The 23,346-nt window shown below is 38.9% G+C and overlaps 1 protein-coding gene across 2 annotated transcripts in view; it reads right to left on the bottom strand.

Moving 5' to 3' along the window:
* HIBADH (3-hydroxyisobutyrate dehydrogenase) overlaps positions 1-19,405 on the bottom strand; it is a 79,997-nt gene extending 60,592 nt beyond the window's left edge. Inside the window, exons 1-4 of one of the 2 annotated variants that reach the window (XM_065752928.1) lie at positions 19,289-19,405; positions 11,733-11,893; positions 6,927-7,036; positions 2,984-3,105 (exon numbers count right to left, since the gene is read on the bottom strand). In XM_065752928.1, the coding sequence (XP_065609000.1) occupies positions 2,984-3,105; positions 6,927-7,036; positions 11,733-11,893; positions 19,289-19,370 (475 nt within the window). In that variant the 5' untranslated portion in view covers positions 19,371-19,405. The remainder of the gene's footprint in view (positions 1-2,983; positions 3,106-6,926; positions 7,037-11,732; positions 11,894-19,288) is intronic. The other variant, XM_065752929.1, reaches the window with a different exon arrangement.
* Between the last annotated feature and the right edge of the window lie 3,941 nt (positions 19,406-23,346).

Raw genomic sequence — 23,346 nt, 5'->3', positions numbered from 1 at the left:
TGCTCTGAACTGCATGGTGAGAATTAAACTTCCAGTGTGAAGACTAACTTGACCTGTGTTCTCAAGGCTAAATTTAGACTTCTTGCTCATCTAGTACTTTTTTTAGTGGAAACGGAAGTCAGTTCTCGCTTGTGATAATTTGTGCATTAAAAACCTTTTACATGTACGAAGTTGCAGAATCTAATCTTTACAAAAATGTTTGCTGCACTGAGTTTAAAAAAAATATTAAACAAACATGGATTTTGAAAACATTTATGTACTCTCACAAAGAGCTCACAAAGCAGGGCAGCACTGAACTGTGACACAGCTTTCTCATGGGGACCAAGAGATCTTAATTCCAGGACAAAGCAAGTGTTATCCCTAAACAGCATTAGCAGCATAATCTGTATGCACCTGCTGAGAAGTATTTTCCAAAGTTAGTCAATACGAAATAACACTATAGTAACAAAGTACATTAGCTTCCACTTAATGAGTCTTGACTGTAAGCTACAGGTGAACACTTGTCGAAAGGTACAAAGAGCACAGCATTACTATACTAGCAGCTTAGGCCCACCTGAAAGAGACTATGGGAAAGAATCTTTCAGGAGTAAGGTTGCAAACAGGATGCTATAATCTGTCTCTAACTCAAGGCCTCAGAACACTTTATTTGCAGTGTCAGAGTAGGAATAAAGATGACTAGTATTCTTCCATGAGGTTAGTAGATCAAGCAACTTTCAAAATATTTTTTGGTTTTTGAAAGTTTTATTATACCACAGATTAATATTAATGTCCATTAGGCATGCCCTAAATACTTGAAAACACAAGTGGAATAACCTGCCAGTAAGAACTAGTAAGCACACAAGTACAGAAATGACAGCTTGGCTTGCTGATTCCTCTTTCATCCCACACGTTCCCTCATTAACACTCCTGATAAGGCCATAGCATTTCACAGTAACAGAAAAACATCTGCCCATTAGAGAGCCGAGCATACCTCTTCATCTAGTGATCTGTCTAGTGGCCAATAACACAGTTAGGACACACAAAAATACCCCAAAGACAAGACGTGTTAGGTTTTGAAAGAAATGAAAACCTAAGCATAACACTGAAGATCTTTCTGACAAACTTAACCTCCAGTTTTCTAGCAACGGGCTGCTCTTAGAACATGATGTGAACAGTGTGCTATTTGGCATTCACAGACATACTAGAAAGAAACAAATTTTCTCCCTCCTTCAGAATATCATTCACTCTGAAATTCATCTCAAACAGCAAATAATTTGTATTTAGATGAGCCACTAAACATCAAAACAGGCATTTGTATTCAGACTAGGCAACAATATTGTATACTATTAACCCAGTCTCAGCACTTCTTTCCAAGAAACAAAACCTAGAAGACTGCTAGAGTTGTTCTTGGATCAAATTTTTCTTTCCTTCTTCATAGGCATAGCATAATCAGCCTTAAAGCAAGAAATTATCAGTAAAAGCAAAATTACAGATATGTCCAAAAAATAAGTAATTCCCTCAGATAAACATACTTGGGGGAAAGGGATTGAAGAGAACCACATAAAAGATGTCAGAATTGTGTAAGGAATAGTAATAAGGCTACACTATATTTAGAAAAGGATTGGATATACATGCACACCACCCACAACATATATTTTTCCATGCTTTTTATTCCTCTGCTGACAACTTATCTAGCTTTATAAAACAATGTCTAATATTTTGGCTGAAAACAGGAATCCTTCCTTTCCCATTATGGTCTTGAATATCCTTTGTCTCTTCCTACTCTGTATTCACTACAGAATTTAGAATTCCGATTAATATTTTGGCTTTTAACATGTTGCCAAGTCCTACCTCAGTTTTTACTTGAAGATTAAAAAATAGGTTTTGATTCTTATCTAGACTCCTGATGACTTAAAAAAGCAGCTGTAAGCTTTCTAGCTTGTTTATTATACCTTTGATAAGTGATGTAAAACCAAATTCTCTCATACCTTTTGCATTTTTATTCTCTTTCAAATGTAAATATCACCTTAATACAGTAAGGAAAACCATTTACATTAATTTTTTAGAGTGCACTGTAAAATGAAAAAAAAAGATTTTCCCATACAAAATGAGTTTCCTCATCTTCCAGTTCTAAAAGTCTCAGATAATAATTCAACAACAACAGCAATTAGCAATGGTTCTGTTTTCAAAACCTTGATTTTAAGCTTCTGCTCTCTTCCATGCACAAAATGAGAGTTCCCTACCCTATATATATATATATATACTTTTTTTTTTTTTTTTTTTTTTTTTTTTTTACAATAGATGCAGTACTCAAATCAGTAGCCAGCAATCTCCGGCTGCAGTAACAGACAATGAACACACGCTTCAACCATTATAAAAGAGAGAAAAGCTCCTGCTCTCATTTCTTAGCAGTTAAATCTCTTTTTGTCCTCTTAGCTTTAATGCATACAAAATCACAGAATTGTAGGGGTTGGAAGGGACCTCTGGACATCATCGAGTCCAACCCCCCTGCCAAAGCAGGCCCCCTACACCAGGGAAAGAAGCTAAATTAAAAAGAGCACATATCACGTATAACTCAGTTAATTTAAGTCTATCACAAAAGCATATTCCTAGATGATAAAAACATTCCTAAAGCAACTTACACACCAGCCTTCCTCAACTGCTCCAAAGATTTCAGTAAAACTGCATCAAAGAACAAAAAATACACTGCACTGAAATATCTAGTTTATTGGCCTGAGGTCCTCTACTGCCACACCACTGCCTTCAGGCGAGAGATGACAAACAGAATTGTGTCTTGTTTCACAAAAAGCATTGAACTTTTTTTACAGAGGTAAAAATCTGTCCATGACACAGAAAACAGACAGCATTTTCTTCAATGTAATGAAGCAAAAAAGAATAGTACACATATAGCAAGAAAAGCAACCTGTACCAACAAGGGCAGGTGGCAGCTAAGTTAGCTAACAAGACAACTTAAGCAATGAGGTAAATGTTGAGGAAGACTTACCTCCTGAAACTGGAGCATCCATGAACACAGCTCCCATTTTTTCAACCGCTTTAGCCAATTCTTTTGAAACTGAAGGGTCTATGGTACTGGAATCTATTAATAATGAGCCTTTTTTCACTTTCCTAAAATAAAGATTAATTATTGTTAAATATCTGGTGCAATTACCATAGCATCATTCCTCAGCATGATAAATACACATTTTTGTACACTAATAATTCAAGTTTTAAAATCTACTGAGCAAGGTCTACTCAGCATGCGTGCTCCTGAGTATGTAAACTGCACTGAGTTTGAATGACTGAAAACACAGTAAGACCTGAACACTTGAGCACAGATATAAGTTTTTTTCCTAAATACTATTAAAGAAAGAAAAAAAAGCCACCAAAAAACAAAGAGTTCACTAGGAAAACCTGCCATCTTACAAGCTTTAACAGTTGTAACATCATATATAAATCACCAAAGATACATTCTAAGCAATGGAACTAAATGCTGATATTGCTTAAAATTTTATATACCCTAATATAGTTTTCTTTCCATACACAGTATCTTAAGCATCTTATCAGAATGGTCTGATTGCATCTTTTAATTATTTTCACAATTTATTTTACATAAAGATTATAACTTGAATATCAAAAGCCTATTACAGACCTAAATACAAAGCACGTAGAAAAGTTTCCATGCTGACAACTAGTAATTTTATGCAGATGAACTGTATCTGAAATGGTGGAACATAAGTTGCAGAGGTGATTAAAAAAATGCAATTAACTTCTAAAACAGTCGCCTTTAACAACAGCAACAAAAAAGCCTGTGAACATTTAGCCATCCTTTCATTCAATTCCACTATTATTTAAAGTCCACTGGACCCACAAGCACTATGAAACCAAACAGCATAATTTTTAAGTCATAAAAAGGTGAGTAATTTAAAGCTACATGATACATTAGACAAAGAGCCTTTCTGCACTGGGAGATGAAGAGTCTCAAGGGAGACCTTATCACTCTCTACAGCTCCCTGAAATTACAGCGAGGTGGGGGTTGGCCTCTTCTCCCTGGTAGGACGAGTGGTAATCAAAGAATTATAGAATGGCTTGGGTTGGAATGGACCTTCAAGATCATTGAGCTCCAAACCCATGCCATGGGCAGGGCAGACACTCATCAGCTCAGGCAGCCCAAGGCCCCATCCAACCTGGTCTTGAACACCTCCAAAGATGAGACATCCACAGCTTCTCCGGGCAGTTGGTGCCAGTGCTTAACTATCCTGAGTAAAGTATTTTTTCCTAACATCTCACCTAAATATCTCCTCTTTTCATTTAAAGCCATAGAAGAATAGTGTACTTCCCTTGCATCAGCAGAGACAACTAACACTTCAGACCTTAGCTGTGCCAGGGGAGTTCCAGGTTGATATAAATAAAAATTTCCTCCTAGAAAGAGTGGCAAGGCACTGGAACAGGCTGCCCAGGGAAGTGATGGAGTCACCATACTGGAAGGCATTCAAGAACCATATACACATAGCACTCGGGGACACGTAGGAATGGTTTGGTGGATGGACTTCATGATCTTAAAGGTCTTTTCCAACCTTAATTATCTCATTATTCTATGGCACAGCATGCTGTGGAACAAGCTCCCTGGAAACAGCAGGATGATTAAGTTAACTCTTTAATGTTCCTAGAACACCAATGTTTTATTCAGAAAAAGCTCAAAAAGTTTTTCTAAAAAAAGGATCAAGGTCAAACAAGTTGTCAGTGAAGAAGACAAAGAAACAATCACTGCTGTCAGATGACACTTTCTTCTCTTGAATATGCAGATTAAGAGACATGACAGCTCTCTGTATCCTGTTTCCCTCAGTATTAGGTATTCAGAAGATTAACTGTATTAACTGGTATAATGCAGGCAGCAAGTACTGCCAAGCACTGCCATCCTGGATACAGTTCTCCCACAGCTGTTTACCCAGATTTGTGGGAATGATCCAATTACCCTTCTTCCCTGAAGGGTCTAAGCTACAGAGACTTAGATCTGCTCAGTCCTGCTTCATGCAAAATTAAACTATAGACAGTAAGGAAAGACAGCAACTATTAATTCCACCAGTGTTAGAAGGAGAAAAAAAATCCATTTTCTAGTCACTGCCCCTTAACATAGCCTACAATCAATAACTATAAATGTCATTAGCTTTAGAAGACCTACTATATTTTTCTCATCTGTATGTATGTTTCTTCCTCTATGTTATTAAGGTGGATAGCTCTAGGTAAAGAGTGGCCTTAGTCATCTTGCTAGAAGCAGTGTACACACAGCCAGAAGAAAGTTTAATAAATCAATAGTATTTTAATTTGGCAAGCCTCAAAACTATCTCCATTATTAGAACTGCAAATGATGGATTTTAGGCTCAGTGGGAATCCCTCCACAAAAGCTAATAAAACCACTGCTACAGAAAAAACAAACTCTTCAGATATTTTCTTGAGTAATAATCAGGGAAAGATAATCCAAAGTGAAATAGTTTTCTTCCTGAATCAAAGACTGAAGCCTACCTGAGTTTGGAAAATAATAACAAAACAAAACTGAGGATTCAGATGAATTGCTTATACATTTTATCCTCTGGTCAAATCAGTCAGACACAAAACTAGTATCCTCATACTAATTATCTCAAAAGCAGACTTACTTCAGGGTTTAGGGAACAGCAGAAGTGCCTCCTCTTTCAAGTATTCAGGAACCTTATGCTGGAACATATGCTGGTCTGAATCTTGAAGCAACCCTACAGTCTACTTCTTCTGTAGAAGATCCATTAAAACCACTGCACTCTGGGCTCAAAACCTCAAGCTATTTAGAACACCATACTGTTAAAAATAACTGTATAAAAGTACTTTCAGAAAGCCAAAATGAGAAGTTGATCAAGCTACCTTTTACACTCAGAAAAGCCTATTATCTCTAAAAGTAAGGAATTGGCTGTAAATGTTGATCTTCACTCTTAAGTATGAACAGATGCAGATGTTACTGTAGTTTACCCAGTAAGACAATTTGGTTTTGTGTGATATGTAACACTAGATTCAAGAATTTTCAATAATCCGTACTTCATTTTTGCCTAAAAATCCCAAAATTCCTTTATCCACAACAGGAAGTCTGCTGAGACTACAGACAGTAAGAGCTGAAATTAATAGCTTTGTCAGCCATTCTATGTTAAGAAACTTTCAATACAGCGAGAAACAATGGCATCTCCTCATATTACTTCATTTACGGGAACTGATATCAAAGAGAAAAGTAAACATAAATGTTGTCAGCAACTATTCTACGTACCCCTGCCTGCAGTACATAACCTTATCTATAAGAGAAATATACAACTATGAAGTTCAGTAAGTCAGTTGTCTCAAATTCACATAAATAACCACTCTACCGGAAATAAAATTTGATTTTAGCCATAAGCCAATCAAAACAATCACAGATTAAGAGTTCTCATGTAATTAGACATATCAACAATGAAAAAAATAAGAGAATCAATTTAAGTGTGTTGAAAGCACAGCAAAGGTTACAGCAACGGACATGTAATGCAATAGAAAGAGCAACAAGGCAGCATAGCAGCAAGATCGCAGGCTACAGCAAGTAAGGATCTACTCAGACACAACAGCAGTAGGAACAGAAACAAGAAAAAGAAGCTGCTTAACTTCAGCAGGTCTATGAGGCCCTTGGGTAGGTAGGGAACTCCATACAAGATACCCTCACAACCACTGCCAACCCTTAAATGAGGTCTGTGAAGGGGTGGATCCTGGCTCCACCCCTTTTGGTTATTCAGGTACATTTTACACACCTGAGCTCCCTTGGGTTGGACTTGCCATCACATCAGGTGCTCAATCACTGGCTCCAGCCCTGACTTAGCATTTCAACTACAAGCTATTATTTGACAAAAACTATAACTGTGATTTGAGTACAAGAGGGTATTCTTCAGACTACAGTAAATTCTTACTTTAGAATTCCATTTGCTCCGGTGTAAACTTCTATTGAATTTGAACTTGAAGGCAGCATGGTAATAATTCTGTCTGCTCTTTCAGCTACATCTGCAGGGGAATCCGTTACCTTTAAAAGAAAAAAAAAAGAAAATTCAAGCAAGCTTCCATTTTTTGAGAACGAGCTGTAAAACATTTGCAGAATTTACAAAATTTGCAAGTCATTGGTAAGAACTAGAATGCAAGATCTGCCTTCATAATGGAAATGTCAATTACTTTGAATTAGTAACATAAAAATTAAAATAAAATATAAATATAAATTAAAAAAGGATGTTCTGTTCCTCCATCAGTGGAAACGTTTGTAATCCATTCATGAATCTTCAGCTCACTTTAAAACATGCCACTAATCAAAATACTGCTCTATGTTTCTAAGTAGGAACAACATTGAGGATCACAAAAACATCATCTTTTTCCTCAGATTCCAATCCCTTGAAATTTCTTTTTCTTGGATTCCTCTCTTCCAATGCTGTATTGAGAGAGGAAGACTGAGGAAAAAGAAAAAAAAAAGGACTTACTGTACCCCCAAGCTCGCCATAAATAACATCAGATAAACTAATTGATGTTTCTCAAAATATTATAGTTGACATTTTTTAAGAAAAAAATTATCAGCTCAAGCATCATTGACCAGAATGTCTAAACAACTGGAAAAATATATTATAATTTTAAAGAAATATTTAAAGTACAATTTCATATGCATTTATTATTCAGTACGAATACATCTGAATTTCCATTCTCCATGGCATTAGGGTTTAAGAAATTGCAGTTTAAAAGCTTCCTAAAGATTGATTCCTTTATCTAAGGTATACAAATGAGCAAATCAATGACCTCGTTCCACAATTCCGTATTTGTTTATACCTACAGGAATTTGTTAATATTTTATGTTATCTTTAACACTAAAGGCACTTTTATGAATATATTATCTTCTAATATATATTGGTTTTATAAGGTCTTAGTGCCCAAGAAAGTATTTTTTTTTTTTTTGTACACATTTTGAAGAAATTACAAATGACATCTTAAAGGACTTCTGGAATACACCAAAGAAACTTATTGACTGCTGTTACAGTAAAATAAGTAAATAAAGGAAACTTCGTATATGCACTGTAAAAAGTTCTAAAATAAAAAAAAAATTACTTAAAAACTTGTACATTTTGTTTTGAAAGTATAAGTGAATACTATATAAAACATCTGGTATCACACACAGATACAAAAACGAAAGATATCCTAGCCTAAAGAACAAACATTAGGAAGAATAAATGAGGCAATTATAAGCAGAAAAAGCTTCTACACCTGATTAGTTAATTTTATGACTTGTGTATGACACCTTTGACTTTAGTTCAGTGTCTCTGGTTCAGTTCAGTCCCAGTGTGTATTATTAGAGGAGTGGAGAGGAAGCATGTAATTAGAACCTGGATTTATATACATCTCATTTGAAAATATGAAATTCAGTATTCAAAGGTTTGCAAGCTATCAGCTGAAGACCAGGCAGTCTGTTTTCATCTTTCAACAAGTTGAAAAATGCAATAATGCGCACACAACAAAAAAAACTGTATCAGCCTCACATTTCCACTTGGCTTTATAGATAGGGTGAAGCTCTTTTATTGCTGTCTGACAGATATATAGAAAGCTCAGGCAACACAGATAAAAGACAAACTACAGTAGTCATCTACAAATAAATTCATTTTTCCATTCATATCTTCCCAAATACAAAACTCTCTTTCAAATAAAACAAAAAAAGAGATTAAGAATTCATGCTAACTGTAGCAGTGCTTCTGCAATCAGACAAAGGAAAGTCATTTTGCCATCTTGAAGTAGGCAGCAAAGAATGCGGGAAATAAAGTGGGAATTGTCATTGTTGGCTTTTTGGTACAAACATAATTAATAATCCCAGATGAAACCTATCTAGTTCTTTCAACAAGCAGCACAGAATTTTTTTATTTGGAACTTCATATCTCAGAACTATAATTGAACTTGAATGATTTGGATGCTATTAAAAAACAATAAGCATTTGAAATTTTTATGAATATGCATGTAACTATAGAAAAAATACAAAATACTAATTACTAACTACTAATACAGACCATACTAGGTCAGAGTGGCAGCCCAAGTTCCATGCATGTTCTGACATGAGTCAGTTCAAGCTAATTTTTGCCGTATGCAATTGGATAGCAGAGACTTTTCTTCATAGTGGTCACTGGCTTACGTCCTCCACCATATACATCTGCTTATATCTGATGCTTCCATATTGTTTTCTTTATACAGTGAGTCAATGAACAGATCTGCTTGCCTGAAATGTGATCCTCACTATATGCACTAAAAAACTACTCCACGTTTATGCTGCTTTATTCATCAGCTGACTTCAACAGTATTTCCGAATTCAAGATATGAAGATACACAAACTGAGGCATAGTAAGTTGTAGGGTGAATAAGCCGAAGGAATAGTACCCACACAAAATAATGAAAGTGGATGGTATATTTTGTATGGCTTATCTGGATGGTATGAAGACAACCAGTAAATAAGAAAAGGCTCAGCTGTCACTGATGGTTGAGGCTCACCCAGAACTCCACAGAGGAGGGATCTCCAACAGGAAACCTTCCCCAGTGGCGGTCAGCCCTTAAATGGGGTCTGGGAGAGGTGGAGCCAGACTCCACCCCTTCCGGTCACACAGTGAATTGCCTTCACCTGTGCTCCTGCAGCTGACTCAGTGCTCACCTCAGGTGATCAATCAGTGGTTCAGGCTGTGATTCAACAGTTCCCATACGTAAGTGTTTTCTTTCTCACAGTGTTGTGCATAAACTGTGAGGAAAGCAAAAAAGGGTAGAAATAGAGTGCAGGAAGCTCATTTGCTCACAGTACTACTCATTATACCCCTGTTTGTAAACTTGTAACTTTCCCCAAGTTTCACCCCAGCTGCTAGAGGGGTGAATAACTCCCACTCAGCCAGTTATTCCCTTACCAGTCACCATCAGCAGTCAGGTGGCTGCTTTCTTACATAGACTACCTCCCAGTTCTTTCTTCAGAGGATAAGGAAATTGGAGTCATAGAACATGTAGTTCTTACAATCAAATAACCCTTGTCTTCCACCTACCCTGGCAGTAGCACTGACTTTAAACAATGGACATCTGCAGATATTTACTGTCTCTCAGGGAGCATCTTTTCACCTCTGCAACATTCCTGATAGTTTTACTCCACAAGCCAGATGAAAGAAAAAGCAGTCCTCAGAGCCCAATGTTCCTTCTACATCAGTTTCTACAAGGCCCCTTGGACCCACAAGTTTCTAAGTCCTGAAAAAAGTATTGAGGCAGGATTTACACCTGTAGATCAAAAAGAGGAAGTTATGTTCAAATATTTTCTGTGTGTCTTGTTTGTGTTCAAGCCTACTCAGGTACTCTATTAGTGATTTATGATCTTAAAACATACCTTTGGCTCTGGGAACATAACAGTTCACTGTTAATATCATACACAGAGACTTGAGTGGATGCTAAAGATTCTATTACTGTAGCAGTAAGTTAGCCAAATGGGCAGGCATAGTGGTCTCACAGCAGAAAGTGAATTCAGAATATAAGCGATTGCTCAAACCATTTTGTTTGCACAGCCTCTTACTCAAAATCTGGTTAATCTCTGAGGGTCTCAGCTACTTCAATTAAAAACAGTAGTTAGGAAAACAAGCTGAAAAGCTTACTTTCCCACTTAGGGACAAAATTTTGTGATTATTTAAGGGGAATTGCAATTAATTATTAAGAGGTGCACTTTTTTATCTGTCAGAAACCTTGATTATTTAAAACAGTTGCAATTAGCTCCAGAAGTTCAGACTTTCATGGCATACAGTTCTTCTTTCTAGATTTATCTAAAATTTCCTTGCCACTGCTGCAAATTTTCCTCCACGTATGATTTTTACACTGGTTTCTCTTAATTCAAGCATGTTCTCTATTTCCATGTCCTATGCACCTATCCTTCTTCCATGACTATCTAAACTTCTATGAAGTATGTCAAAGCCACACAAATATGTTTCAGACACTCAGAAAAGACAGCCCGAACCATGTGAGAAATGAAATGAGCTTCTGGGTGTATTAACAGACTAACAAAAGCAATAGCACTGACTGGAACAGGGCCAAGATTTCACAGGGTATATGGCAGGAAGGTAAGCCTCCTTAATGTGATCAATTTCCTTCTCCCCTTTTCCCTTTTCATTCCTTCCTCTTCTCTCACTATAACCTTCCTCGCCTCCAAGAAAATAAGCACTTAAATAATTAGATTTTTCCCTAACCCATGAGGACTGCACCTTGAAGCAGCAGGAAAGCTCATATGTCCCTATAACCCTTACAGCTATGCCAGCAGGAATTTTTAACTAGGGTCATCTAATCTGAAAAGGTCAAAGTAGGAACCAGATGAAAAGCAGTTCACTGGCCATCTAGACCTGGGGAAGGAGGAAGCAACAGAAAGGAGGTGAAAGAACAGCCATCAACTTACCCTCATAAAAGAAAACACAACAAAAACACAGAAAAAAAAATAATAAAAAAACCCAACGAAACATAGCAATTCTGGCAAACACCATGAAAATAGCTTGAGATGGAATCATGTCTTCACTCGATGTAAAATTTCAGATTCTGACTGTATTCACTAAGTTCTTTAGTTCTTAATAGGATCTTCGCCAATACAAAAACAAACAAACAAACAAAACCCCCAAACATTATTTAAAACCCATTACATGTAAGCACCACTAAATATATACAGTTACTGTCAGAATACAGAAAGTGTACTACTGTACCTGAGCACCCAGGTCTTGAAATTCCTTGCAAGCTTCTGGGAAAACATCATAAGCAATAACTGGATATCCATGTTTTATCAGGTTTTTTGCCATTGGATTTCCCATGTTACCGAGACCAATGAATCCAACAGGGGTTTTGGAAGCCATTGCCCTAGAACACACTGATTTCAAAACAATAAATATCAATATTTTCATATCTTTCTAAATATGAATTCATATATGAATATATATTTCATATATCTAAATGTGATAATAATACAATAAAAGCTAACATGTAATTAGCGTGCAATGTCTTGAACAACTTAAATATTTAAACTTAAAAAGTGTGGAAATGTGAATCGTATTCTGCGCAACTTAAACTGCAAAGCTTACATTAAGCCACTAACACCATCCCAGAATGACTTTTCTGCTTGTCAGATAAAATGATTTAAATGGGGAATATGTAGATGTTTTAAAAACTGTAGTAATAATCAAACTTCGGTAGCATCCCTGAAAGCTAAAATCAGAGTTTCAGTCTGAGAAGAGGACTCAGAAGTATTCAGGCTTATCACAGTTACATGTCTAAATCCTAAACTGGATATGCAATATCAATTCTTATATATATTTTATAGACTAATTCTTTGCAATCTTGGCTACAGGCCCAAGATATTTCACTTGTTCTCTAAAAGTGAACTGAGGCTGCCAGTTTATTTCCTGCAGTTCCTGACTGTATGGGAACTGTTGAGTCATGGCCTGAACCACTGACTGAGCACCATGGAGCAAAGATCTGGTCAGCACTGGAAGCACAGGTGAGGGCAATTCACCTGTATGACTCGAAGGGGTGGAGCCAGGCTGCACCCCCTAGACCTCAGTTACGAGCTGACTACCACTGAGGAAGGATCTCTTGTTGGAGATCCTTCCAACTGGGGTTCTTTCCTTGGGAGCCTAGATCCTCAGAGATGGGTAAGCCCATCCTTTTTGTAACATCTCCTTGTTTGTGCTGGTCCCTTTGCCTTTACACTAACAAACAGGCAATAGCCAGGCTATTCTGATCCTGAAGTCAGATGTAAAGCCCAAATCTAAAGGTGAAATTCTCCGTAAGAAATTGCTGCCAATTCTTTGAGCCATAGAATCACCTGTGTTACAGTTTAAAAGCAAATATTAAAAAAATATATATACTGTAAACACAAAATGATTAAGTTTTTACTGGAATGTGTGCTGTATTCTATTTTCTCTGCTACCAAAGTAGAGCTATAAAGCATAATTGACAACTGATAGAAAACACCGTGCTTTTAGCCAGTTACTTTTTACAAGTAGCTAGTGACTATCAAAGGCTGGATAGTCACTAGTTTTGCAGGCCTGTAGCATGGTGGATAGAAAGTAGCACAGCATGCACTCACATACTACAAGCAGTGTTTCATTACTATTAACACTCTAAACCCAATGCTGACTGATGGTTCCTAGATCTTGTTGTTGATCACACGAGGTAATTCCTATTTTACAGGAAAGGAAAATGTTATGCAGAATAAATGCTACAGCATGTAGCAACTAAGCAGCCAGCTGTGGAACTACAGCAACTCAGAAGCACACATACAGAAGCGCTTAAGCTGGATCTAGGCTCTAAGAGGTCTCAGTGCTTAGTGAAAAATCCTCTCTAGGCCAATAACACTTGATTAATCGTTTTAAAGTCTTTCTTACTTTAAGCTCCTTCTTAGCCAGCAATGGTCATGCTCTTTCATCTCCGGCACTATTTTGGAAGTGCCACACTTAATAGATCAGGTTTGTTGAGAGAACTTTGGTCTGAGATAGTTTCAACAGATGCCTGCAGTAATTATGTAGCTACAGAAGTAGCTCAGTTTAAAATAAAACTGTACTGGGAAAACAGTACAAACTGAGATAAGTCACGGAAAGAGCACACTGCTTTTTAAAAAAGTGCTACGTGCCAAATCTAGGAAACAAATGAACAAAGAGCTTAACACACCACCATCAGTCATAGCAATCATCCTGAAGTCCCTTCTCACCATTTCTATGAGTCGGTCTTTCCAAGTACATCACTTCCATTGACCTAAAAATACCATTTGCAAGCCAGAAGCCTCCAGTCTCCTGCAGAGGTTCAAGTCCTGGTTTTCACCATCTTTCCTTCTCTGCCTCTTAATACCAGTGGATGTTATTTACCTTAACTCCAGTAAAGCTTCAATCACACGAGATGCAGCTTTTCTCAGTTATGTCAAAACTTGTCCACCTGCTTCAGCGCGTGTAATTTTGTCTTGTTCTTTGAGGAAATGCTGGGAACTGAGAAGGATATTTTGCTCATACTGCTTTGTGTTAATTTTTTCTCTGCATCCTGCCTTCCTTGCCTCCATCATGCCACAGAAGGCTGCTCTGCTTTAAGGACTTTCCACAATTGCCTATCATCACATTCTACAGTCAAGATATGAAAATTCCCCTGGCACCTGGACCATAACAACAGACCTCTTGCCAACAAGTACTTCTATTATTTCTCAAAGGCCATCTTCTCAATGTAAATGCCCATGAAGCTAACTAATTCTACCATAATGCCTTCCTTGAGCTCCATTATTTCACAATATTCCCAAAATGCCTGTGTACAAGCTGGAATATGAAACATCCTGATCTGTGTTAACAGTTCTGTGTCACTGTGTTCTACTGCTTTCCTGTTTGGCTGACTCTGTTGGTCATCTCTTTTCTTAAAAGTTGATGAATCAAGTGCCATTTCCTTTTCCATGCTAATTAATGTTCAAATCTATACAAAATGGGACATCTCAGAGTAACAGTCCAATTCCTGACTCAGCTTCTGACCTCTTCATTACCTTCTCACAGTCCAACATTACATTGGCCACTTTAAAATTATATAATTTGATAACTTTAAGAAACCTCCAGATCCTCAGGTACTCTAATACAGGAAAACTGTTTCAAAAGATTGATAAAATTACCTTACAGACATACCCAACAGTGCTGATTTCAATCACATTTTAATCAATTTATTATTTCTAAAATCACGGCACATAATATAACAGAATTTAAGCCAACAGAAGGTTTTTAGACAGTGGGTGTTTAAGATGACATGGTTCTTCAGACTTTCATATTAGATGAAACTCCACAGGTACCGTGGAAAGTGATGTCCAGCTTGAATATCTAGGCACTGTTTACATTATGGTTCTGGATACATAGAACACACTTGTTTTTTTAAGTGTATCATTCAAGAACCTCTGGATTCATATTCTGCAAATCCACATACACATATACTTAACTAATCCCATCAACTGTGTAAACATTTGCAGACATTGTCCTTGTGGCACCAAGTCTGTTTTACTTTAATCAGAAAATCTACTGCAATCCATGGCTGAAAAAATGCCCAGTTCATTTCCAGCAGCTAACAGAGGATAAAACATCAGTAGCAGGAGCAACGGAAAATACTTTTGAAATAATTGCCTATACCACATACAATTAATTTTCCTTCACTGGAAATAGGACCAGTAGCATAAGTTAATTTATACATGAAATTAATTGTTAGCATAGACAGCTAACACTAACTCTAAAGAATTTTGGCTTTTTCCAGGAGAGTCTTCATTATTCTGTTGAGGGGTTTTGTGCACAAGGACTCTTGTGCCTGTGAAGACTGCACCGATAAGGATCTGCTCACAGTCCTCCCACCATAGTGAGGACTTGTACACAATAAAGATAAATGTTTTGCATTGACAAGTTAGCCTATAATATATAGACTTGATTAAATCTGTGTAATTGCATGTAAATTTTCCCTTAAATATAATTTCAGAAAGAAAATCGGTACAAGTTCATGAATTTCAGAATGTATTTTCTTGAACAAAATACGTCCATTAAGAAAGGGAAGTCAGAAGTGCACAGACAGCAACCTGTCTTTAATCCTGTCCTTAGAATACCTGGCCTGTCAATGACCTCAAACGCAAGTCTTTCCTAGCTAATACCTACTATTTAAAGTAACTTTCTTTTTAACCTGAACAATAACAGTGCAAAATGATCTTTTAAACTCACAGCTATCTCCTAAAGTAATGATTCTTAGAGCTTTAAGAAAGGATTTCAACTCCAGTGGTGCTCTGAATTCACTGCAAAGAGTAAACTGTGCAGACAATATAATATGGAGTGCAGAATCAATTTTTTCTTGTATTCCAAGAAAAAAATAACTATCAGCTGGACTAAATCACAGACAGGAGGGCTGGAAAAGGTCCAGCCTGCCTGTACACTAAGGCACATCCTAACTGGCCAAAAACTGCACCAAGGAATTAGTGATTTTTCAACTGTAATATCAACTCTTTTACTTACTTTTTGGCTGCACAAAATACACCTTGAAGTATGTTCACTAAAACTGCCTAACTCCTGGGCTGGAATTCCTAGATCCAGTGTCAAATGCAGTACACATAACTGGCACAAAGGATAAGAGTCCCCAAATTCTAGTCTGGTATGAATTCCCTAACCAGTGCAAGCATGAGTCACATTAATGATCTCTCTGGGTCACTGAACTTAGGGTTCTTTTCCATCCATTCAGTAGAATAGAGTTAACACAAGCATGGGAAGATGCCCATAGTGAGCTGAAGCTGACGAAGGTTGCTCTTTTTGTTCAGGAAGTACAGTTACATGTGAAGCATTTTGACATGGACAGGGAAACATGATGACAGCTCAGTATGAGCCATTAAATGAAAGCTGTTGCCACAGATTCAGTAAATAAAGATCTGGTACAATGAAAAAAAAAAAAAAACAATACTCTTTTCTTTTTCCTGCTTTGAAAGAAAGGATCAGCGAGAGCTTCTGTGTTTTGTGCAGAGTTCTCTATGGAAACTCATACAGTGTCTACTGAAGTAGATTCTGGAGGGAAATAGATGAAGAAACACAGAAGTTAGGAAGTTTAGCCATGCTCATGTAGAATCAGGTCTTTCTTTTTTAGAAGCCTTTGCCAATGGAATTTAAATTGCCCAAGGGTGACAGACTTAAAGTTTATGCAGTGATTTTGAGAACTGCATTCTGCCAAAATCATAATTTAAGAAGATTACAAGACTCTAAATTTGGCCAACTTTACACTGAAAATGTCCCACTTGGTTCTCCTTGCCTCTGTAAAAGTCTGCTGATGAAAAATGGACACACTATCTTCTAACTGTCAGTATTCTTACATCATTTTTCTTATCTGTAGGTATAGCTCATTAAATGTCTGTTAATGTAATAAAGACAAAAACATATACTAAGTACTTTTCATCTAAAAAGAACATCAAGTGTACACTTGATCTCTTAATTGAGTAATGCGCTGGGCTTTAGAGCAGTAGGTCTTTCCGTTGTAATCCTTACTTAGTAATTAATGCTTCTCTGCATCAAAGTACAGAATCATCCAACAGTTCACACGCAGCAAGTGCATCAAACAGAAGTGACTTAAACTGTTAGTTGAATGGGTTCCTTTTACTCATCCAAAACTGTTTGCAATGAGATTTGCATTCTCTAGTAGGGTACTGTCTTCTCTGACAACAGTTCTCTCAGCTGATGCGTTTCTTTCATTTGTACATCTTCCTCTCTCAGCCACAAACATCCCTTTTCCTTCATCCCTACTAGCAGTCCCTAGGAAGGATTTATCTACACCCAACCCAAAAAACTGCTTGAAGATCACTGACACCCTCTCCAAGAAGCACCTTTATCAGCAACAGTATCAGCTGCACATCACAATACAACACTTTCTCTGTCAGCTATCCAGTTTGCCAGTACACAAGCATACATAACCAAGATGCTTTTCCAAAATAAGCTTTAACCTATTTCCTCCCAGAAAATTTAACAGTCTCTAGTATGTACAGAAGAAATAACCCATCATGGTTTGTTGTCCAAGAGCAACTAAAACTAAGGAACATTCAGTAAGTGAAAAGCAAGAGTCCACTGACAGAACTGTTATGGACACGCCATGTTGTGTTGGACAGATTAGTCAGAGTGGGCAGAGTTCCTTCTCTAGCACAGCATTTCACTCAGAATGATGCTCATTGAACTCCCTAATCAATATACAACTCTTCGTCTACTCAAAACCAAAGGGTTGCAAACCTAATAAAGACACATAACAGTGCGATAGATCTTAGCAGATAAGAAAGCATAATGCTTAGACCTTCACCCCATGAACACTTTTCAGAGTCAACAGGACTTTCAGTGCAGTCACTACTAAGTCACAGCTTAAACACTGTGGGTGAAACTTTGTTCTGTGGGAGATTCCATAGAGACAATTTCTACTTATAGTCAGTTTCTTGATCAGGTCTTCAGGCAATGACAAACTGCATTTCTCAACTTAAAGAGTCATTGTGGTGGTTTTGGTTGCGTTTTACAGCTGTGCTCACCACCAACAATCTCAACGTGCGCTGTCACATGTTGATGTGTCTCAACATGAAATATGACCACTGGGATATTGATCAGGATGGGATGTCAAAGCTCTTATACAACTATTCCTGATGACTACAATACACAAAAAATTCAAAATGCATTGGAAGCTGTTGCTAGAAAAATTGCAGTGTCTCTAAAGGTACTAAATGCACAGGCAGGTCTCTTGTATTTAACTTTACTATCACATGACCAGTACACCTGCTGCACTCGAGCTATTATTTGGCATAAAATCAGAGCTGCAATCATAAAAATCACGCATTATTAACAGAGATAAAACTGAGCAAGATAACACTGAAAGCTAATTTCAAAATTAAGTGCCAAGCACTTTTTACTGATCAATTTAAATGAGGTTTAAGGGCAAACCAGAATTTAAAATCTTACTTTAATTATCCGAGTAATTCCCAAATCTCTTTAAGTGCCACGATTTTAGAACCATATACTACATAAAATAATATATCTCTTTCATTTTACTACTTGAGAAGTCTTCACCTACTGGTCTGTTGGGAGCCTAACATGATATACGTGAGCTGCTACCGATATTGGCTGGTTATGTACATCACTCCCAAAATGACACTGAAAATGCTGCCGAGAGAATGCTTTCAGTTATCTGCTCGAGCAGGTAAAACTGCAAGGCTGAAACATGCTTTGTAAAGCTCAGAGTAGGAAAAGGTTTGGGCAGCTTCTGCCAGTGCATTCCTCTTCTCATGGCACTGAGAGGACACTGAATTGTGTCCCCTCCTTCACCACCGGTGAATCGAGCACGTGTGGAGTTCTCACAAGAAAAAGTGCTGCTGGGTCTGCCTTCAGGTTAGGGGAAGTAAGCGGGTGCAACGATTAAGACTGCCGAACAGAACAGATCCTATTCTCTAGTATCATTAACGCGTCTCTGGCTCCGCAGAGAACACGTGTGGGCTCCGTCCCCCTCCACGCACGCAGTAAAGGAGGCAGAGCACTGATGCGGTGAGGCCACTCCGAGTCCCTGAGGCGACCTTCGCACATCTGAGCAGCGTACCGGGCTCCGTGCCGCCGTGGGTTCGTTCCCCTCGGCCGCCGCCCGGCAGGACGGCGCGGGGCCCGCACGGCGCGGGGCCACCCGTGACGGCGCGGGGCCCTGCGACGCCGCCATGCCCGGCCTGCCCGCCGCCCGTGTCAGCGCGAAGCCGCGAGGAGGGACAGGTCCTTACCCATCGCCGCTCGAGCGGCACGCACCCGCCGGTGCCACCGCCACCAGCCTGCCGGTCCCCCGAGCACCACGGCCGCGGCCATGCTGCGCCTCGGCGCCGAGTGACCTCCGGCCAACCACCGCCCTCCCCGCCGCCTCCTCCCCCGGCTCCGCCGCCGCCCCTCGAGCGGCAGCCGCGGCAGCCAACCACGGCCGGCGCACAGCAGAGCGCAGCCCGTGGCGGCGCAGGCTCCTCCCCGTGACCGCCCGGCTCCGCCGCGGCCCGTGACAGGAGCGGGGCGGGTGCTGGGGCGCCGTATTGGGGCAGCGCGGCTGGCGGCTGTAACCCGACCGCGCAGCGGGCTTCCGTGCCGAGGCCGCTCCGTAAAGGGAGACAGCGGGCCGCGCCGTGGCACTGCGCCACGGAGGCGTTTGCTTCCAAAGGGGCGGGGTGGGACAGCCGGGAAGAGTGGGGCCTCACCCGGACTCCCGAAGCGGGGTCAGGGCTTGGTGGTGGGTTGGATGTTGTTTGAAGGCAGAGGTCACACACGGTTTTATGTGGGGCCTTGCTCGGCCCTACAGTATGAAAACGGCGTGGTGTACGTGGTGTTCTTGCTGTGAGCAGAAAGGTGTTTTTCTCACCTGAGTGGGAGACAGCTGTTGGCATTCATTATAGAATCATTAAACTTATAAAAGACCACTATGATAATTTAGTCCGAACATCAGCCCGTCATCACCATGCCCACTAAACCATGTCTCTCAGTGCCATGTCTATGCATTTCTTGAACACCTTCATGGATGGTTACTCAACTACATCCCAGAGCAGCCTGTTCCAATGCTCAACTGCTCTTTGAGAATTTTTCCCTAAGATCCAATCTGAATCTCTCCTGTGCAACTTAAAGCCACTACATCTCGTCCTGTTGCTGTTACCTGGGAGAAGAGGCTGGTCCCCACCTCACTACATCTTCCTTTCAGGCAGTTGTAGTCAGTAAGGTCTCCTCCAAGCCTCCTTCAGACAAACCCCAGTTCCCTCAGCTGCTCCTCATAAGACTTGTGCTCCAGACACCTAACAACTTTGTTCCCCTTCTCTGGACATGTTCCAGGGCTTTAATATCTTCCTTGTAGTGAGGGACTCAAACCTGAACACAGTACTCAACGTGTGGCCTAGACAGGGCTGAATACTTATGATCATCTCCCTGGTCCTGCTGATTATACTAATTCTCATACAAGCCAGGATACCGTTGGCTTTCTTGGCCATCTGGGCACACAGCTGGCTCATATTCAGCCAGATGTCAGCTAACACTCCCAGATCCTTTTCTGTTCAGCTTCATGACCAGCTTCATTGTGTTGCAACCCCAATAGCAGTTCCCAAAGGTCTGACAGAGGGATTATCACCATCCGTTAGCAACAAGCCAGTGAGAACTGTGCTATGTGTCTGCAGTGTGGGTTCCAAAGGGGCTTGGAGACCAGTGTGGGGAGAGCTCCAGACTCAGTGTGAGGGAGCAGGGCTGAGCTCTAAGGGCGAGCAGGATAGACACAGACAAATGCTGCCTTTCAGAGCACAGTGTCTGTCAGAGCTGTTCAACTCGTGAGCAGAACAGTTAATCTATTCTAGAGGGCAAAACTTGCCTTATTTTGTTGTGGTGCCTATGCAGAGGTACTCCTTTAGTTATCAGAGTACTTGAACTATGTCAGAGGGTGTTGTGTGTTTTTCTTTTTTGTAGCTGTTCTGTATTGTTGTCATTCATAGATTCCTTGAGTAGTGTAGTTACCAGGAGACCTCAGGTCTCACATAGTCAGGTATTCACTCACTTATGTGTTAGTACAGAATAGAATAAGCTTTCTCTCCCTATACACGCACTTGGCTCTTCTGTCAGTACCACCGTGTATACTTGTATACTTGCCCCTATAAAACAGTGGATGATACACAGTTAAATTAATGCAGCTCAACATAAAGGGATCTTGTGGGCAGGAAACAAGGCTGTGGTTATACAATTGCTTTAATCTGGCACATGTCACCACTCCACAGGCTGATCTCATGCCTTCACTCAGTTGCTTATTCTCAATGCCCTTCAGCTGTGCACTGAGACAGTACAACTTAAGAAGAGAAAAAAGATTCCTGCAGCTAAGGCATGGGAAAGAGACAGAAAAAACAGAAACTCTTTGATTTGCTAGCACTTTGCAAATTATTTGAAGCTCCAGAGACTCATATATGCCAGTATTTTCATAAGCTCACTTGTTTCTTCCAACATGCCATTTGAAGAGTGCCAAGTGAATGAAGCTACTGAGCTGTGTTTATTTATTTCCTCAGTGGTGACGAGGTTAACAAACATCTTGAGCACAAATTCTGTTGAGGTGTGATTCCCCATCAATATAGCTATGCTGGCAGAAATCTGTACTCATCCAAATAAGGTCTTTGAAAGTCATTAAAACCTGAATTTTACACATAATCATGTGTAACTTTAACTCTGCTCGTTAATGGGGTTTTTACCTTCCTGCCTGATTCTTCACTGCCTTGCAATTTCAGAGTCATTTATCTTTTTCCAGCTGACTGCAAAAAGCTAAGCTAAAGCTGAACTGAGTTAGAAAATGATTGATTTGATGTTCTTGGGGATTGGGAACAAGCAAGCAGAACCTCCTGGTATCACTCATTGTGGTAGTCACATACAGAATTTAAATTCTCCTTACAAGACGCAGCTTTGCCTGAACAGCTGCACCTTTTCTAGAACTTTATAGTGTCTAAGAGGGTTTTATTTGTATAGGTATATGAGCTTTGTACTATCAAAATAAAAATACAGCACAATCATTTCCAAACATAGCGTGAGAAACTGCAAAAAGGAGAGTCCTGATGCTAAAAGTACAGCAGACTGAGGCTTACCTTACTTTGCCAACACACCTGTGAATAAACAGTATTGTCCATTGACATGTCCACTCCTATCTTACTATGCTTTTGTACAGAACATGATTCTGTAGACAGACAAAATACATGAAATTTGATTAATCTCTGCTCACATACTGAACACTGATATTTATTATACTAGTACTTTAGAATTTTATCTTAAAATAGACACTGTAAGAAGAAAACATTTGTAGGACTAGATGGTACAGACTATAAAAGTGCAGAACATTTGAGAGAAAATAGACTAAAACGAAATCCAGCTGCTTTTATTTCTTCTCCTCCAAAATGCCCTGCAGTGATGTTTGAACTTTTAGCAGTCTTACAGTAAAATTGGCTCTTTTTGTTAAAAATAATTTTGCCTTTCATAAAAGTTTATCTCATTATAAATTAAGCCTTGCTAGTTACTTTTATTTTGTGTTTCTTATTTCTTTCCCAACCTAATCACATTCTTTCCATGCAAGATGAAGAAAAAAGTCTTTGTTAAGACTGAAATATTTTTAAGTAAATAGCCATGAAAAGTTTTATTTACAGTAAACCACAGGATAAAAATGCTCTGATTTTTTTTTTTTTTTTTTTGTAAAGCAGCAGTATCTCCTTACTCACAGCTAGTTAAGGGAGTATTTCATAAGGATTTGTATGAGATGATTTCTTAAATTTTTAACTAGTTAAAATGCAGATAAATTATTGTTTGTATAGTTTATTTCTACAAATTAAAGAATATCTTTCCCATGTGCTAAAATGTGGGTGCATACCTCATTTGAATGCAAAAAAGACCTAGTTTTTAAGTAAAATGCTTTAAATTAATATGAGCAAAGCCTGAAATTGCCTATAAAAATAAATTCATTAGATATTTCAAAATATCTTGAAGTGCCAAAAAAGCTTTCCAGAAATCAGTGATTACACTGCAAACATGCCACAGAGGGGAACTGTTAACAAGTGTTACTTTGGCAGTGGTAGGAAGATTGCCAACATTTAATTGGCTTTAAAGTTTTGTTCCATCAATGGTGTATTGTATCTTAAAAGCAGTAATACCAGCCTTATGATTTAAGCACGAAATTGGACCTCAAAATATCTGACTGACTATGGAAGGAAGGAACTATTTTGTAAAGGCAAGCTAGCCAATCTCCTCGTTACTCTACTGTTAGAAAACAGTTCATTTTTTTAACACAGCAAAAAGGATA

This window comes from Cyrtonyx montezumae, unplaced genomic scaffold (assembly GCF_038088225.1).
Source record: "Cyrtonyx montezumae isolate F1298 unplaced genomic scaffold, pur_monq_1.0 scaffold_8, whole genome shotgun sequence".
Lineage (NCBI taxonomy): Eukaryota > Metazoa > Chordata > Aves > Galliformes > Odontophoridae > Cyrtonyx > Cyrtonyx montezumae.
This window is presented reverse-complemented; position numbering and strand designations above follow the sequence as displayed.